This window comes from Argentina anserina, chromosome 6 (genome assembly GCF_933775445.1).
Source record: "Argentina anserina chromosome 6, drPotAnse1.1, whole genome shotgun sequence".
In the NCBI taxonomy this organism is placed as follows: domain Eukaryota; kingdom Viridiplantae; phylum Streptophyta; class Magnoliopsida; order Rosales; family Rosaceae; genus Argentina; species Argentina anserina.
In genome coordinates, this window is record NC_065877.1 from 5,499,265 (window position 1) to 5,519,886 (window position 20,622).

Here is a 20,622-nt window from a genome sequence, read left to right on the forward strand (position 1 = left end):
CCTGATTTACTACTTACAGACATGGAAATTGAAATGATTAGGAATGACTCCTATGTTCATTGCGAAGTAGGCAAGGCAGGGACTGAGGGAAGATCTTATATAAATGTGATTTTATACAAACTCTGCAAACTTGATTATGGCTCAATAACGAGACAGAACCACTATAATTCATTTGTAATGTAGTTCTAAAATTAAAGGTTAAAAAGATATGTTCGTATTAGGACTCGATTTGTATTAATTGGACCTTCCACACGTTTGTTGGTAAAGTTCATATGTCAATGGCATCTATTTTCTGGGTTTATAGCTACATATGCTTTCTTAGCAGTTACAGCTCAGCTTCCTTAGCCGAAGCCAAAATTGGATGAGATGGTATTTGGCCATTGGAAGAGGCTATATACAAATAATTTTGAGCGTTATTAGTCCTTTTCTTTCTCAACTTAGAGAAAGTCCATCAAATCTGAACACCCATTTACGCATGACAGGTTTTTTTTATATATGCTCACCTTCTTTATATATGCTCGCCATTCTAATACTGTAATCACAGTTGCTGGATGTACATTAAAGTGTTCCTAATTCTTACATAGCTTTGCTTAGGTTTCTTCTCCAAATAGTGTCCCAAAATAGAGCATTATGCATCAATCAGAGGTATAAATTTTTTCTGGGAAATTACTCAGACTGCGAAGTCTGATTAATTCAATAATTTACGTTGGTGAGTCCATAGTAGTAATGGAGTCCATACCAATCACATTAAAATATTTCTTATACAATTACTTTCATACTCCAAATCCTCCAATTATCAACTAATTAAAAACAAATGTATTTAAGAGCTTCTATGCATCATAAATTTACTAATCTCTGATATTCACGTTTTGCTAAAAGGAGAAAGAGCTGCATCTTCCACCTTCATGCTTAGCTGGTCAAGAGTGTTCATGACTCGTAATGAAATCAAATAGTTATATACGGTCAGTGATCACATTGGAGCAGCCTATATATAAATATGCAAGTATGCAGCAACAATCACGTTCATACTACTTCAAAGTTTATACTAATGGTTCCTGCCAAATTCTTTTTCTTTGTTGCTCTAACTTCATCATTGCTGTTCATTTCTGCGTCTTCTTTTGCTGTTGGGGATCATGGCGTCAATGTTCCATCTGCTCCAGAATCTAAGAATGCTACATTGACTCCTAGTAACGATAAGAAAGTTAATTTGACACTTTACTATGAAAGTTTGAACCCAGATGCTGCTCTTTTCCTGGTAAAAGATCTTAAAGGGGTTTTCGATAACAATCTCATCGACATTGTTAATCTCAGACTGGTTCCTTGGGGTAAAGCACGTACCAACCTGTCTAACAACGCCATTTTGTGCCAGGTCCTATCCCTATCTGATCTCTATATCATTTTCATACTGTATATCATTTTCATACTGTCAAGTGTCAACCATGCAAATATGCATCTATTCTGTACCCTGTACACATTTTTGTTTCATTAAAATTTTTCTTTAATTATTCATTTATGTTACTTGATGTCATAGTTGTTTCACGTATATATCGTGCAGAATGGCCCAGATGAATGCTACTTGAACACGATACAAGCGTGTGCAATCGACGTCTGGAGAGTTGTGGTAAGGCCAGGTTTTCAACATATTAATATCTTAGACGATTAATGTAACAAAATCGTTGTAAAATGTCTCTTTCATTAAGCAGGTATTGCATTATCCTTAATTTCAATGAATTCGTGATATGCAGGACAAGCATTTCGGTTTTATTTACTGCATAGAATTTCTGGTCATAGAGGGCAAGCACCGGGAGTGGCAAAGTGCGTGGCAAGAATGCTCTAGTACATTAGGATTGCCTGAAAAACCCATCATGGATTGCTACAACAGTGGAAATGGAAAAAGGTTACGTAATTTGAATCCAGAGTAATTTAGACTCATTTCGACGAGAGTCGAATTGCTTTATATGTTCTCATTTCTCAGCAGATAATAATGAACTGATTATATATTTAACATTACTGGAGTGCAGCTTGAACAAAAGTTTAGAAGCGAAACGATGCACCTTAGTCCACCTCTTCAGTCTGTGCCATGGCTGGTTGTGAATGATCAACCAATTGGGAAGGTTGGATCTCTCTCTCTCTCTCTCAACATCACAATAATTTCTTACCTTAATCAATGCAGGACTATGCAAACTTTACTGTTTATGTATGCAAGGCTTACAAAGGTAGTAATGTGCCCCGGGCCTGCCAATCTGTGCGCACAGGGTAGGCACGTACGCCCAATTTTGAATATCCGATATATTTCATGATAAGGAAATAAGGATGATTAATTAAATCTGATCGATGTTATGATCAGGTTGCAACATCTATGTTTTAGTATGCTAGCTGAATAACATTACTCTGAAATATTCACTTTCCAGTACTGGTCATCCCCTCATGGCCTCATCAATAAATTATGCTGATTTCTCAGCTCAACCATTAAAAAATTTCCTATTAACTTAAGGTATTTTTCAGGGTTTTCATTTTTCATTTTGTATAGTCTCGCTTAGAATTTCTCAAGTATTGTGTTTGAAAATGAAGTTCATAATTCTAGAATTAGGGGCTTCATTCGTCTTGAAAGAAAATTAGTTAGTTTAGACTATTCATCCATTAGGTTTTATGAGCTCACAACCTTTTACTTATAAAACACAAAACACGTAACACTTGGTTAGTTGTGAGCTTGAAACGAATAACTGTCGCTGCATACAATACTGCATATCCATATGCAAATGTCGGTATGTTAGTACCCATAATCAAGCCCGAGCCTCTGCTAGACTGTCCAGTCAATGAACATGAGGAACAAGATGTTCAACGACAATCCTAGTAGATATGTAATAATCATCAAAAGGTCTTGGAGGTTATTGTGAAATTTTTAATTAAAACTCGCAAACGCACGAATCGTCGTTAGTATAGGTGTGCAAGTACGAGGTCGCTCCAACTAGGAATTGAGAATCGATTTAATCCTAACTTAATTAATCTAAACTAAGAACATAGGTTTTAGGTTTTCAAATAACAAATTATAAAAGAAACAAACATGAAGAACCTAGGGTATCAAAATCAACCACTAACAATCCTATTTATGTATCAATGCAACTAATGGATACTTTTGTATCTCTAGATGACAATTCCCGAATCTATGTCATTTTCAGGTACTCTAGACCATAGTTTTCCCCAAGTGTATGATGTTCTCCCTCTCGGGTAAATGTTGTATATCCTAGCTATACAGTCTATTCTTCTTAAGTATAAAATTAACATGCAAGACTCATTACGTTCTAGAAAATAAAGAAATCAAGAAAACCATCATTCTCTCTCGAGTAACATTGTAATTCACCACACTTAATCACAAGAAGCTTCATAAATTATATTGCATCTCTGCTTCAAATTTATCTTTGAGTTACTATATGCAAAGCCCTAAAGTGATCAATTAAAAAACTTAAACATAAAACATCAATTCAAATAGTGACTAAAAATTAATCATAAAGAAATTACAAATCCATCAAAACATCAAACTACATAAACAATCATGATATGACATTATCCTAATCCTTGAAAAAGGTTTAACATTATAACTAAGAAAAACATAACAAAAAACAATAAAAGAATTGAATAGTGAAGATGGATGGATGATCTCTGCTCTTTAGACGTCTACATTGTGCTCCGAAGACTCTCATGTGAAATTCGTGCTCCCTTAGGGAAGATTATTGCTCATCGTTGACTTCAGTTTCCCTGTAAAACTCGGTTTCAGACTCATAACTTGATATAGATTGTGAAAACCTTGAAATATCTTTTGTAAAAGTAGAAATTCATATAATATTTGCATCTCCATCTGAATCATTGACATTGATGTATTAGAATTGAATGAACTTGGCAACACAACTTGAGTTCTCCATAAATGTTAGCAAACCCGGGTAGATTTTAGCTCTAACCTCTCGTCACTCAAACGATCATAACTTTTTCTCATAATATCGAAATTAAGATCCGTAAAATCCTACAGAAAAATAGACATCCGTATCTTTCCAATGATATAAGGCTCATGGTCTGATTTGATCTGGAACTTCCACATTCGCTCGGCAAAGTTGATGCTTTTGCACATGCAGATTCTGACAATGAAGAATATAATTGCCATTTAATATTTGTTAGCTCATTTTAACTTCTTTTCTTCTATTTTTAACACAAACCTATAAAATACACTAAAATAACATAAATCAATCATAAATTAGATAACTAAACATATAAACCAAGGGTATGAGGCATATAATTATAGGATAATACGAGCACATCATAGGTGAACTCTCAAACGTTTATCCAATCGAATAGATTTGATATGATGGAAGGGTGGTGAGCCTTTAGTTTGATAATCTTAGGTAAAAATTTAACAAATGCAACATATCTTGTGGATAGCAAGGCGATGTGTGACCAACGCGTTGTTGCATCATTGAATACCATAAAATACTTAGAAGGTATGCATTCTTGGTTGAATAGGTCCACAAATGTCATTTTAAATACGTTGTAAGAATGAAATATGCTCAATTAAAGCCTTCACATGAGAAAGTGGACAATAAGAGTCATCAATTAAGCAGGTTTTGTCAAGAGGCCGTGCATGGGGAGCATGCGGGGGCTGTGCAGGGCGTGTAGGGAAGCTGTAGGGGCAGCTATCGGGCTGGCAGCAGGGCTGCGTACATCCAATTTATGAATTTCTGAGTAAGATATTCCTCTCCATTCTCAACATAAGTATCCAGATGAAAATTGATTGGCATGTATGGCCTTGTAACACTTAGCAAGACACGAAAATATAAAATACAATCTCCGCACGAGATCTGTAAAACAACTACCTGCGCCGTAGGACAGTGTGAGTGGTTACGCAATTAGCAAGACACTCGACATCACTGCGGGACATCATCAAAATAAATTAAGAGAATCAACGACACGATGAACTTCTTTAGACAATACGTCGTAGAATATTATAAGAGGATAAGAACAAAGTGTAATCTCATCGAGTGTATCACAGACAATAGTATTACATTCTTCAACTTATATATTGGATACAGATGTTAGAAAAAAAACCATCCAAATGGTGCAGGTGCTCACCAATAATTAAACCGGTTAAGCTATGAAACGACTTGGAGAAAACCAGAAAAGATAACCAAAAACCCATGGAAAAATATGCTCAAAACCAAATGAAACTTTGGCGGGAATACGCTTCAACAAAGAATGTTGGAAATTTTCCGGAATTTTCCGGAAAACAACGAGAAAATGGCGAAATCATTGGAAAACTCGTTGGAAAAATTGGTTGGTGAGGACTGGAAGCTGGCCGGTATGGAGGCCGGATTGCAGATCTGATAGGGAGCACCGGCAAGGACGCAAAGAGGTGGTAGGAGACCGGAAATCGGCCGAAGTCGCCGTAAAATGGCATGAATGGTCGGATCCGATCTTGACTTGTCGGAAAACTTGTTGTACATAGCATGGATCAAAACAACGTCAAAATTTGACGTTTCGAGGTTCGTTTTCCCAATGTTAAGTGCCAAATTCACAATGTAGTGCTATTAGAGTCCCATATAACCCAAAAACGTCCAATTTAAAAATCACGGGAGTTACAAACGTTGAGCGTTCATGCTAAGTTTAAGGAAATAAAATTCTCAAGATATCAATTTGTAAACAAGGAATACGAGAAATTTTATTGAATCTCAATCTTTAATATAATACAAACAAACTTCTAATTCCACTAAACAAGTAGAGTTAAAGTCGATTGAGAACATGACAATGTCAACATTATACTTGAAAAATATTAAGCAGAAAGCATAGTCAAATAGATTGACTAATAAAAAAATTTGTAGCAACAAAATCTTGCATATCAAATGGGGCGAGCCTTAGCCTGAGACTCAAAATCTGCTATCTGGAGATTGGAAAAATGTTACTTTCCATCTCAAATGTACCCTCAATAGAAAATAGATACTGGAGTTAAAAATGGCTTGTGTTTTTTGAATGTGGGCATACATCAAGGTCAACTTTGGTAAGACAACGTCATACACGTTTATTGAATCACTTTAAGTGTGTCCCATAGAATTTTAGGATCTTTTGTCAACAAATATTGTTGCTTCAGAGTAGTATGAATTTCAACTCAAATAAATGAGTACAAAGATCTTAGGATTATTGTCCATACACATGAGTTTAAGGAACACACAAATACAAATGATAGTTGCGATGACGACGCATCCACAAGAAGGGTTGTGTTGGTTTCAAATGAACGAAACTATTCAAGTATGTACTCGAAATTAGAAGGGTTGTGATATATATGATCACAAAATAATTGATACATAACAGTGATTCTCATGATCACACCCAAAATAGCGGTGCATTTAGGTGATCACACGAAATTGATTTTTTCCCTTTAAATAATAACGTGACTCCCCCAAGACTGTCACATGAAAAACGTCGACCAAGAGGGAATCATATCCCTCTTTGGTCTCATTGGCGTTGTAAGAAGGTTCAGAAATGAGACATAAAAAAGACTAATATCGCCCGATAATTTATATATATATGTTTAAAAACAATAATTTTAAGAAAAATATACTTGTTGGTCTGCTAAATGAAGCGCATTAATTTGATATAGTCTTCAAATTTATCATTATACAGGAAAACAACTTGATAAATTCTTTTTCGATCTTCGTATTAATGACATAAAAAGATGCAATCTTTTCCGAATGTATGCGAATGCGAAGCTTGCGTAATTCCAATACGATGTATAGCGCAATAGATTACATAAAAAAGATAAGAGTATGGTTAAATACATATTACCATTGATAAATATACTGTAAAACAGTAACAGTAAATAGGAGTTACTACTGTAAATGAACCGTTTTAGTCTTCATAAAACACTTTTTACCTGTAGAGGTAGATTACTAATTTACCCCTCAGTATATGCAATTTGTTTCTTCCTTTTCCGAAATTGGTTTGATTAGGTGCTGCAAACTATGGATCGTGCTCTGCAGATCGAGTCTAGGTCACGCATTGGTGGCGCCGGGAGATGCTTGTTTGACTGCTGAAGTCTTAAGGCGTCGGAGTTGACGGCCTGGGGAAGAGAGGCAGCATGAGGCGGGGGTGACACGGAAATAAGGCAAGGCGCGGTTAAGACGTTAAGTAGAGGTCGGGTTGAATTGGATCTTGCAGATCCGGGTCGAGCAGACGCTGGACCACGTCGAAAGCGACAAGAAAAACGGCGGCGATCCGAGTGGCCAGGGCAGGGGGCGACGACATGGGGGCGGGGCTTCTCTAGGCGTCTTCATTGTTGGTTACGCGACTGGGCAGCAACGACTCCAGGACGCATCGAAGTTAGAGCTCGTCGAGTCCAGCTCTAGGCTAGACAAACGTCGGCAGCTGGGAGGGAGACGTGTGGGCCGGCGTCGGATAAAAAAGACGGAGGCTGGAGCAGCAGCGACAGAAGGTTGCTGGAGTGGGGTTGACCGATGCAGGTCGATGAAGGAGACGGGGTGCCCATAGCAATTCGATTTTGGAAAATTTTCTTTTTCTGACAACTATTTGTCGGGTTCTGATATATTCCTCCAACGATGCTAAGAAGAAAAGGGGCTACCAGAACATAGGATTTAGTGTGATGATAACGTTGCTCAGACACTTTAGAACAGAGTGCATGATAACGTGATTGAGTGTGATAGAAACGAGAATAATAACAACATAAAATAACATAACCGAACCTTTTATTAATTGATAATGAGGTTTATATATAGACATTACATATGAAGTATCCCGAAGAATCAGGGATTCATATCTATTACATTAAGGATAATCTACTATAATAAGAAAACCTACTTAGGCTAAGACACATATAAAGATAGAATCGTAATATCCCGAAACATGCATAATATTATTTATCTTTAATAAAAGCTTCTATACAGTCAAAAAATCATAGTACGTAATTCATAAATTTTTCATTCTATATCCAGATGATTTTATAAAATTATGAAAATAAACTAAAATATACCGAAAAATTAAGATATTCATATGTGGTCACAGTGGTGAAATCAAGAAATTATATAGTGGGGGGGGAATTACTTTTATTTGCGTAAAAAAACGCAAATAATTTTTTTAACTCTATTATTCTTAAATTAGGTATGTTGATATTTGTCATCAGAATGAAGCTTTTTTCATATTAATATATGCACGTCTCTGTTTTAATCTTTCATTCTATATAATAGGAGATGATATGTCGTGTGATGTTCATTTATAAATCTCTCCATCTTACAACTACAAATTTAAATAAAAAGAGCAAATTTATCTATTAAACAAGTCATGAATCAAAAGAGCCAAACATTAAAAAAAAAGTATAAGATTTTGGACTTTTTATACTATAAAATAAGTAAGAAAGTTAAAGTATTGCACGTCAATTATTAAGAGTTTGATTTTGGGAGATTTTTGCGTAACCCCGCCCTCCCCCCCCCCCCCCCCCCCCCCCCCGCGGGGCGCCTCCTGATGTGGATGTAATGAGTTGCGCGGATCGTCATTTTTCATACGTGGATTACAAAATGCTAGGTCCCCAAACCAAGTCCGAAACTTAATATTTGCGTGTATAACCCATAATGTGACGCATGTCTAAGTCTCACAGTCACCTTCTCAAGTAAAACGTGCATTATTTCAAAGCTACTAGACCCACTGCACGTCCTTGATATACTTAGTACGCGCGCTCAACTGAAAACGATTGTACGTCTCAACTCTGAAGACTCAACTTGTTTGTTATATTTTGTACATGTATGAACCATAACAATCCTCGAGTGAGTTAAGTCATGCTATGATCATATACGTACAATTTGTATACGAATGACAAAGACATGCATTGAAGTAAGAGATCTTATAAAAAAATATCGCCTAATTTTTCCAATACAAATGGAGATTGATCTATCTTACACACAAAATTTCAACATAAATGTTTGATGTGTTCGAATAAAAAAAGCATACCCTACAACGCAAAACACAAAAGGTATTGGATTCAATTACCTAGCTTGCTGGTTTTTTTTGTTACAAAAGGGACCTAAAAGGCCCATAAACAAAAAACACATAGACTAAATATTAAAGCAGGCTCATGTGCGCCTACATCTAGTAACACTGACCAGATCGTCCAAGAAAACATGTGCATGAGGATCAACAAACTCAATCAGCCCCAACTCATGAGAAATACTCTGTTTGGCCAAGACATCAACAACTATGTTACATTTTCTAAAAATATGATAAAGCTTCACATTCTGTAGTTTGGAAATCATAGAAGTACAACTAACAAGCAGGGACCCAAGAGGATGCATAGAAGTGTTATCCCTTTACATAAATAGGATAAGAATAGTAGAGTCAGACTCAATTTCAACATTTCCACTGTAATGTTTGGCAATGAGTTTTAGACAAAAAAATAAGCCACAAGCCTCAGCATCTAAAATCTCCTCAATCCCCAAGTTCATTTGAAAACCATGAATCCAATACCCATGATGATCTCTAATCACCCATCCAACACCAATTTTCCTAGAGTTAGAAATTCTAGTGTCATCAATATTCAACTTATATCAACCAGCAGGAGACCTAGACCAAGAAAGCATAGTATAACTATAAAAATAACTCACTTTAGCCTTGCTTAGAGAGCAGCTCCACTCTTCAGCATAATCCCAGATGATTTTAGCAGTGTAAACATGCATGATAAATGAGTTATCAAAAACACACTTATTTCTCCACTTCCATATAAACCACCAAACAAAGACAAAAATATTGCACCACCAAATGTTATTCTTGATTTTAAGATGGCAGTGAAGCTGAGCCGCCAACCAACCATTCCAATTAAGAGAAAATGAATTAGCAATTGAAACAAGAGGACTCATACCATTCTAAATAACCTTAGATCTGCAACAATCTCTAAAAATGAGAATGAGACTTTTATCTATAGAGTTACAAATATGACATGTATCACTTGTAGTAAATCTTCTTCTATCTCTTTGAACATTAGTTAGAATTTTCTTGTGAAACACAAATCAAAGAAAAGTTTTCAGCTTAGGAGGACAACTCACCTTCCAAACAAGTTTTCACATAGGTTTTGAGCGCCATTTATCTCAAAAAGAGAGTTGTAAGCAGACTTAATAGAGAAACAACTATTAGAAGTATGCCCCAAAATAAGTCGATCATCAACATCATCACAAAAATCAATTGGAACATTAACAACTTAAATAACAACATAAGAAGGTAGCACAAAGTTTAAAAGCTGAATATTCCACCTATAATCACGTCAGAAGTCACAAACCAGAGCATTATGATCAATATGAGCATAAGAAAGAGCACAATCAATAAGAGGTAGAGAACTAACCCACACATCATGCCAGAAATTAATATTTTTATCATTCCCCACTCTCCACTTAAAATTTTTCCTAAATAAATGAGCACCATGAGAAATACTTCTCCAAACTGAAGAGCAATCAGAAGGAGCACAAAAATCATGATCAGTGATGTCCATCTCTTTTAAATATTCTTCTGAAACATATTAGCCCACAGACCAGCATCCTTTGTAGAAATCTCCAACTGATCTTAGCTAACATGGCTTGATTCATCTCAGAAGTTTTATTAATACCAAGACCCCCAATGGACTTAGGTGTACAAACAGTATCCCAATTGACTAAGTGAACATTCTTCTTAGCCTCAGTGTCCCCCCACAGGAAATCTCGATTTAACTTATCCATCTTCTCACAAAAATTGATAGGAAATCTAGTAGTCTGCATGGCATAAATTAGGATGGCAGAAATAACAGATTGGATCAAAGTGAGTCTACTAACAAGGCTGAAAGTGTTACTTTTCCAACTATCTAATCTACCTTAAGCTTTATCAAACAAACCATCATAAGTATGCTTGTTGATTCAAGAATGAACTAAAGGCATACCAAGACACTTTCTCAAATCAAGGGGGAGCCACAAGTCCTACTAATATCATTAGCAAGCCTTCTATCAGTGTTGGGAGAGCAATATACAAGAGATTTCTCATAACTAACAGCCTGGCCAGACAAAGAGCATATGGTATCAAGAATGTCCTTTAAAACAGAAGCTTGTCTAGAGGAAGCCTCAGCAAACAACATCAAATCATCTGCAAAAAAGAGATGAGAAATTCTCGGCACAGATTGAGAAGCTTTAACAACTTTCCAACTCCTAGAATCAACAACATACTTAATTAGGTGAGATAATTTCTCCATGCACAACACAAAAAGGTAGGGAGAGAGAGGATCTCCCTGCCTAATTCCTCTTTGAGCCTTAAAAGAGTCAGTGAATTCACCATTAAAGAAGATTTGAAAACTAGTAGAGGAAACACAGCTCATGATCAATTTGATTAGCATATAGGGAAGCTTAATTTCACAAAGCACTTGCCCAATAAAACTCCAACTAAATCTATCATAAGCTTTAGATAAGTCCACCTTCCAAACTAAGAAACCCATAATTCCCTTAGACTTCTTGAACTTGAATAACATCTATTGAGCTATCATGACATTATCTGAAATGTGTCTTCCAGGAACATAACTGACCTGGTTAGGACTTATAAGCTTCATCATAAGAGGTCTTAACTTTGCCACAATGAGTTTAGAGGTGACCTTATAGATGGTGGAACAGAGACTAATTGACCTGAAATTAACTATGTGTTGAAGGCCATCAACTTTGGGAATTAGAGAGATAATGGTATGATTAAGACCAGAAGGGATGCAACCAGTAATGAAAGCATTGCGAACAATGGAGTAAATATCACCAGGATACAACTGCCAATGATGCTGGTAAAAGCTTGCAGGACACCCATTATAGCCAGGGGCTTTAAGAGGACCAATAGAGAAGAGAGCGTCCTTCACAGCCAATAGAGAAATATGATTAGAAAGTTTATTTCGATCCTTCTGCTCAAGATCAGGAAAAAGGTTCCCAATACTGAACCTGTTATCATCAAGAGAATTCATAGAGAAAATATCAGTGAAAAAACCAACATCAATATTTTTCATGGAAGAAACAACAGTGGTCCAGATTCTATTACTATCAAATAAACCTTCAATTGTGTTCCTTCTTCATCTGACGAGAGTAGTAATATGAAAAAAATTGTGTTTCTATCCCCATCCTGCAACCAGTAGTCCCTGGACTTCTGCCTCCAGAACATATTCTCCTGAATCAAAGTTTGCTCATACTCATGGATAAGCTCAGCTTAAAGGTTAACAAGAAAATGGTTATTGAATCTATCACAAGTCTTTTGTATTCCACCAATTCTAGCAAGCAATTGCTTCTTTTTTTGAAACAAATGACCAAAGATATCTCTATTCCATTTCCTCAGGGCAACTGAAAGAGAACACATCTTAGAATTGAAATCACCAGACAAGCTATTCCAAGTTGAAGAAATAAACTCAACATATTTTTCATGGGAAAACCACATCGCTTGAAACAAAAAAGGACAAGCATCACAGTTAACAAAATTATTAGACCTCAATTGCAACAAAATGGGACAGTGATCAAATCTCGTCTTAGGATGATGTTGAATAAAGGCTTCACTAAAAACAGCTCTCCAAGAAACATTGCAAAAAGCTCTATCAAGTCTTTCTTTAATTATATTGTTACTCTAAGTAAACTGAGAACCAATGAACCCCATATCCACCATAACATTTCTATTGATCCAATCTCTCAAGCCACTAAATTTACCAGTTAGAGAGCCACTACTTTTATCAGCACATGAAACAAGCTCATTGAAATCACCTTTCAGAATCCAAAGAACATCATGAGTGGCAATACGTTGATTCAAATAAACCCAAAGAGAAGCTCAAGAGGTATGATTAGGACTAGCATAAATCACTGTAAGCATCCATTTAGGTTTACCAGGGAGTTAAACAAACATTGTAATAGATTGGAAGTTATCATCAACAAAATCATTATGCACCTTGTTTTTATTTCACACTAGCCAATGCCCACCAGAAAAACCTCTACCTTCAACTACTCTATAATTAGTGAACCCAGTCTTTTTTCTAAAGCAAACCAAGCTTTGTTGAAAGAAACTCTAGGCTCACAAATAGCCACAATATCAATAGAATGAATTTTCACAAGATCAACAATAGCTAATCTAAAATTCTCACTTCCTGCACCTCTAACATTCTAAAATAATGACTTAATCATTGGGAAAACAACAAGAATGAAGGAGGAAATCCTAATTAAGTATCAATCATATCTTCCCCAGAAGGGGCAGACATGTTATCATCACAATTGACTTTGTTATTTTCAGCAAAAACATCTTCGATAAAAAAGTCAAAGTCCCCAACAAGAGAAGAATCCTTACCAGTTTTAACAAGAACCTCCTAGGGAGGTGAGTGCCCAAAATTAGCATTAAATCCACTACCCAAACCATCAAAACTCACACCCTCAAAGGAAAGTTCCTTAAGGATATGAATTTGTTTTTTAGATGATTAGCATTTACTTTTTGGAGCAATTTTTCAGATTTTGTGCCACGAGATTCACCCACATGTGAAACATTTTGTATAGGAACTTTAGGCTGCAACTTAACTTTTGATGGAGAAGACTTGGAAGCAAGGCGATTAGCCAAATAGGTGGGCTTCAAACTCTCAGAATATTGATTTTTCTTAGTAGGACTTGATGGTAATTTATTTTTCTTCTCCTGGAAATTATTCTATAATTTCACAATAGTTGGTGCTACAGCAGGAACAAAGTCAGAATCAGTCATTTTGGAGTCATTAACATCAACATCATTATAATTGTCCTTATGCAACACAACAAATCGAGAACCACCATAGCCAGTCTTCTTACTACTGGAGTTCACATTAGACTTCTTGTTCTTATAAGACATAAGCATCCAAGGTCCCATATCATCTTTTAGAACACCCCCAGATGTTAGAGTAGTAGTCTCATGATGAAAACTCAAGTTAGGCTCAAAATGATCCACACTATTCATTACAGAATCCTTAGAAACAAGACTAGCATTAGAAGAAGTTACATGAGCATAATCTTTTTTTCAGAGTGAGACATTTGTCTTTAGCATGGCCAAAACAGCCACACTCAAAATAGATAAGAGATATACCCTCGTATACCACATTATAAGCAATGGATTCAACCTCAACAAAAGGCCTTAATGGCTTACTTAAATCAACCTAGAGGTGGCAAACGGGCCGGGCCGGGCTGTCCATTTTAAACAGGCCAAAACCGTGTTCGTGCCGTGCTCGGACCAGCCCATTTATTTATCGTGAAAAACTCGGGCGAGGCCATTTGCTTAAATATTAAGCTCGGCTCGGCCCACAGCCCAAACTCATGTCGGGCCGGGGCCGGGTCCGTGTCGGGCCAAGAAGCGGGCTGCCCCGACCCATTAGTATTATATGACACAATTAAAATAAAAAATATTATGTACTTTGAATATTTGTTTTATATAACTATTTAGAGTAGTAAATAAATAAAATACTACAACACATTTCATAATCTTATTTTTTAAATGTTACGTATCTCAAAATAATAACGTTTTATTCAATATTTTGATAATATTTTTGAAATATTGTAGTTAAAATAATGAAATAATCAATAGATTTTAATTTAAAAAGTATAATATTCAAGTTTAATAATAATAATTGTTTACATATTGATATAAATAATATAAAATTATGTGTTTAACGGGCCGGTCCATGAATTAATTATGCTCGGGTCGTGCTTGGCTAAAAACGGGCTCGGACCGTACCGGGCTCATGTGTCAAAATATCTCAGCCCAACCCGGCCCATTACAATAACGGACTCGGGCCGTGCTGGACCGATTTTTAATATGCCGGGTCCGAGCCGGGCTCGGGCTTTTGGGCCCATTTTTCACCTCTAAATCAACCTCAATACAAATTCTTGCAAATTTTCCCCTAGACTGACTTAAAGTTAGTTTATCCACCTTAACAACATCACCTAGTGTTTTACTAATTTTCTCAAGAGTAAAATCCTTAAAGAACTTAACAGAAAAACCAAAAAATCAAACCCAGAACGCCATTTTACCAATAGAATCACAAAGATGATTGAAATCAGGCTTCCATTTACGAACAACAAGAGTTTGACCAGCTAAGATCCAAGGACCCTCACACAAAACATAATTCATATCATTTCTGGATTAAACTTAACAATATAAAAGTCATTAGAAAGATCAATAAGTTGTAAGCCTCCTCTTACTTCCATTTCATGCGAAGTCCACAAGCATGAAGTCATAAGAGTTGGTGGAGTTTGGTAATCACAGCACAACACCGCTCATAATTAATCTTATGAACTTCCGAGAATGATACATTTTGCCCATTCATTCCGACAGAGTAGCTTCAATCAGCATCAGAAAAATCAAATTCCTCAATCATGGCTCGGTGAAAACGATAGATAGGATTCTTGAGAATGTTCGTATAAGAAGGCAGCAGTAGAGGAGAGATGAGATTTTGAAGGCTTGAGGCCAGCTCTTCCATTCTGAGATCATCGTGATCAGACTTGCAATCACCCCATGCTTAGTGCTTTTACATTGAGAAAGCATAGAGTCTAAGACTCCACCACCTCTCGAAGACTGAAGACGCCACCAGAACAAGACAACAACACAGAGCTCAGCTCAGATCATCGAAGCTTCACTTTCTGGCGGAATCGACTCCACTCCGCTCACCAAACTCCTCCGAGTCCACGTTTGTAGCTCGCAACGCCGGAGACATCGCGGGGCTGAATTCACGGAGAGAGGCCAGGAACCTTGGACCCGGGTAGAGGAGAACGGAGGGTGGAGAGCGCCTCGGGCACAAGGAGAAGCCTCGGTCACTGGGTCTGGTCGCGGAGTGATGTGGTGGTGGTGCGAAAGGAAAGACACCGGTTGCTGAAGGTTGGGCAGCCGTGGGAGACGGAGCCCGATCTGGTGGAGGCAGAGACGAGCTCGATCTGGTGGAGACGGAGACGAATCCCGAACTGGTTACTGAAAGCTGAGGCTGGGCGGCGTCGGGAACTGGAGGCAGAGCTCACTCCACATCGGTGATTGAAGGTTGGTCGGCGTCGGAGCCGGAGCCGGAGCCCGAACTAGCGTCAAACATGCCGATGCGGATATGGATCTGCGGCTACGCTCTGCCGTGCTTAGTCCACATGGCGCAAGTGTGGGTTGAGTACCGGCGGAGGACTAGCCGAAGAGGGAGGAGAGGTCCGGAGGTGCAGCAGCAGAGCTCCGAGGTCGATGCTTTTTCAGAGAGAGAGAGAGAGATCTGTGGGTTTTAAGATCGTTACCTAGCTTGCTAGCTTCGTGATATCAATCATATCACAAGTCATGTTCTTAAAACTTTAAAACAAAAGTTTGTTGATGCTGTAATTATCCTCATATTCGAATGCCATATCTGATTCACCGTAAAATGCAATCATCTTATAGAAGTATATTGTAATACCTACGGGGTTGTTAGATTTGTGATTGTAAAGTGGAATTTTTATTGCGAAACAGAAATCCATGTAATACATGTTCGGCGTGGTGAATGCTAAAAACACGAGTAACTATTTTTCAGATACAACTGCAAGCATCCATGTGAAAATTTAAAATGGCTACCGTTTGTTTTCTTTGTTTTCAGAGAACAAAGATGCGAACCACAAAGGAAAGTTGACGTGCACGATGAAAATACACTTTGAACCAATGACTCCCGCCCCATGAAAGCAATACTCCAACCACTGAGTTATGCTTTGGAAGCATGCTCTCGTTGTGTCTTCTGTGATTCTCAATTTTCCTTTTCAAACCACGATTCTCTACCTAGTCTGATACTGATAGTTTTTCACTACCCAATCTCCTTTGACATAGATGCAAATGATGTTCAATAGAACATAAACAAGAACAGAGGAATAAAGATCGAACCATCGGCGCAAGCTTCCTCCATTATAGGAGACGATATAGACATAGAGCGTAGAAGAAAATGAACAGGTGTTAGTGAGGAAGAGATCAAATTTAACCTTTCTGTATTATAATATAATTCTATCAGCATCTGGGATTCTTCTGAATACACACCAAACACTTTCTTGGATTGAAAACACAAAGTTCAGGTTATTTGTTTTCATTTAATAAAATCATTTTGGAAAAACTATTTCGTAAATTGGTAATCGAACACGCCCTAAGATATTTCCGTGTCCTTAATAAAGTTGTTGACGTGTACGTAGAGTTCTTTAATTGATTGGATAGACGAGGAAGTTCTTTCTTCCCTCTAATCCTCTTATAGTAAGAAAAGAAAAAAAGAGGATACAAGCCAGGGGACCAAAACCAAAAATAGTAATGCAAAAATGAAGCTAACAAAAACGAAAGTTGGGAAAACCGATTTGGTCTCTATTAGAGGTGGAGCAGAGCGAGTCCCACCAAATTAAACTCGTGAAAATAACATTAGAATTCGCTATATGGAGCTGATTTTTCATGTCTCACCAATATTATACATGTCCACTTATTAACGTATGGCTCATACCTCATTACCATTCCACAACAGTAGTAACATACGTACGTACAATACTAGAGAATGAAGCATCAAGCATCCCAGCTAAAGTGCTAAACTATACAAGTTTGCTTAAATGGCCATCCTAACTTGCCACTACTTCGGGCAAAGAGATTAATTAACGTCAAATTAAACCTACGTAGTACTCCTTCTCAATCCCAAACCAGTTTAATCAAGAAACTACTTGATCGGGCCAAATCCAAGGCTGCTAGCTGCTCTCATAACGAGCGAGGGTAATCCCACGTGTGTTTATCTCTTAATTACATGGCATAATCAGTCACATGTACATAACATTGTTAATTTCTTAAATTATATCACCATGAGTGTTTAACTGTTTATTTCTTAAATCCTTGCTCATTATATAGCGGTCGGGTCGACATCTCTGGGCTTGACTTTGTTATATTTTCAATATTGTGTGACTGTGTTATTCCATATTCGACATCTCTACCATGGTAGCTCCTGGGGTACCATGAATATGGTCATAAGCTATAACAAATGCTCATATTCAAATAAATTACAACTTATAACAATGCTCGATTATATTAAGTGGGATCCGGGCCTCTACTGTTATATATAGCCATATAGGTATCAGTCGTATCACACAACTAAGAACATAAAAAGCAGGCAGCTAGCTAAACATTTCTCAATGACTACCCCTAGTTCTCTTAAGCTTACTGCTCCCAGTATTCTATATACAAAGAAACCCCAAAACCCGTTAAGACAACAGCTTCATTATTCTTTATCCCAAACAACAGCAACCCTATCAATCAACGCAGTTCGTAGGACGAATCCAATGGCTGCTCTGACCACCCTCCCTCCTGTTCCTACCACAAGCATATCACAAACTTTCACAAAGTTGAAATCAGAAGGGAAAGTGGCATTCATCCCCTACATCACTGCCGGCGATCCAGATCTCTCGACAACCATTCAAGCCTTGAAGGTGCTCGATTCTTGTGGATCCGATGTAATCGAACTCGGCATACCCTACTCTGATCCCTCACTAGACGGTCCGGTCATACGCGCTTCGGCGTCACGTCCCTTGGCAGGAGGGACAAAGTTCAACAATATCATCTCAATGTTAGAGGATGTTGTTCCCCAACTTTCGTGCCCCATCATTCTGTTCTCCTACTCTAACCCTATTATCATGAATGGTATCGAAAACTTCATGTCAACCATTAGTAAAGCCGGCGTACGGGGGCTTGTTGTTCCGGATGTCCCTTTTGAAAAGACGCAACGTTTGAGATTTGAGGCAGCGAAGAACAACGTTGAGTTGGTGCAGCTAACGACACCAACTACCACAACATCTCAGATGAAAAACATTGTCAGAGCGTCGGAGGGTTTCGTGTACCTGGTGAGTGCGACGGGAGTCACCGGGGCTCGTCCTAGCGTGAACCAACAAGTTCCGAGTCTCTTGAAAGAGATTAAGGAAGCAACAAGCAAGGCAGTGGCGGTTGGGTTCGGGTTGTCGAAGCCTGAGCATGTGAAGCAGGTGGCGGAGTGGGGAGCAGATGGTGCTATTGTTGGTAGTGCCATTGTAAGGGTATTGGGTGAAGCTAAATCTCCATTGCATGGGTTGAGAGACCTTGAATCTTTCGCCAAAACTTTCAAGTCTGCTCTCCCGTAATGATCTGTGCAATAGAAAGATTGGCAAGTTCGGGAAGCAGCCCACTCTCGGAGAGCCCAAATTCAAATTCCCAACGTGTCAATTAGTTATAGGTATGTCTACTTCTCATCTCCTACTATATCTTCAGCGGCACCGTCGAATTGTGGTCCAATGAACTCCGGGCTGAAGAAGCAGCAAAGTGATCGGGTCGGTTCTGTCGGAACGAAATGGCGCCGGGGAAAATGAGAAGCTGAGGAGGAAACTCGAAAGATTGGTGACCGGACGCGGAGCTGTGCCGGGGAGAAGACGGAGCAGAGAGACTTGTGCACAGACGACGTCTGCGAAATAACGGCGAAGCGCTCGGAGAGTGGGTCTTTAACAGACGTTGCCTAGAAAGATTTTGAAAAACATGTTTTCACAGTTTCACTATTTGGGACCATGGCCTTTTCTTATTGAAATTTTTTCCCGGGGTGAAGGTTCACTTCATGCTAGTCTTACTAACGTGGCAGCACAGAGCCACAAATTTGGGTCAATCTTTTTATCTGACTAATGTCGTCTTGTCAATGTGTTATGGAGCAAAATTGCTAGCCACGCACTGTTTGTGCTGTGGTTGTTTGTTTCAAAAATATGCAGTTAATGGTCCCCCGTCCCTTCTCTTATTCCTTTCTTATGGACCCTTTTATGGTGATTATGGTCCCCCACCCCATCTTACTTTCTTTTTCTCATAAACAAAACTAAATCTGAGCACCACACTTTGGTGGAAGGGAGAAATAATTGGGTGTGGGTAATTAATTAGGGTTTGGGTTACGCTAATTATAGCCTTAGTTTTGAATTTTATTTTTTTTAATTTTAAGTTTAGAGTTCCAAGGGTTTTGAAATAGTTACAAAATTTTAATATTGTATAGTATATTAATTTGTTTTATATTTCTTCTTAAAAAATCAAATAGTGTAAATTTTGTACAAAAGTCATTTCTCTTTGCCTTCATAATATTTAACGTGTGATTAATTACCATGCACTCCACTTTCCTGTGTGTTTTCATGTATAGTTGTTCATGAAACCAAGGAATTAAGTTCAACAATACTAATAGCACATGATAATTTTTTTGATTAAAAAAACTGAATTTGATAAAACTCAATCTAACAATCTGATATCACTAAAGTAGTTTATATATTAGTGATAGTTGATCAATAAAGAAATAAAATTTGGTCACATATAGTGTTTTGTTGATTAACATGGAAAATTTTCCTCCATGTATAAAGATTATTATACATTAGTAGGCACTTTAGGAATTGAAAACTTACGTTCGGAATATTTTCGATCGACACCAACCGATGTAACTAATATATATATATATTTACATACCCTATCAAAATTTTCGTCCGATTAAGGTATCATTTGGCCATCAAAACTAGAAGTTATTAATGATTGTTATGTCGGATTAGGGACTCCAGTTACCCGATGAATGGAAGTTGAAAGCTTGTGACTCGCAGAGTACGCAAGGGA

At 37.7% G+C, this 20,622-nt stretch overlaps 2 protein-coding genes across 2 annotated transcripts; both read left to right on the top strand.

The window, feature by feature from the left end:
- The first annotated feature begins 778 nt into the window (after nt 1–778).
- LOC126800130 (gamma-interferon-responsive lysosomal thiol protein-like) lies at nt 779–1,955 on the top strand. The gene is made up of 3 exons (XM_050527418.1): nt 779–1,369; nt 1,556–1,621; nt 1,746–1,955. The coding sequence occupies exons 1-3, from the start codon at nt 998–1,000 to the stop codon at nt 1,920–1,922; spliced, it is 615 nt and encodes a 204-aa protein (XP_050383375.1). The 5' UTR covers nt 779–997; the 3' UTR covers nt 1,923–1,955.
- Nucleotides 1,956–18,161: 16,206 nt separating this feature from the next.
- Nucleotides 18,162–19,139, top strand: LOC126799857 (tryptophan synthase alpha chain-like). Its single transcript, XM_050527120.1, has one exon. The coding sequence runs from the start codon at nt 18,162–18,164 to the stop codon at nt 19,137–19,139; it is 978 nt and encodes a 325-aa protein (XP_050383077.1).
- The last annotated feature ends 1,483 nt before the right edge of the window (nt 19,140–20,622 follow it).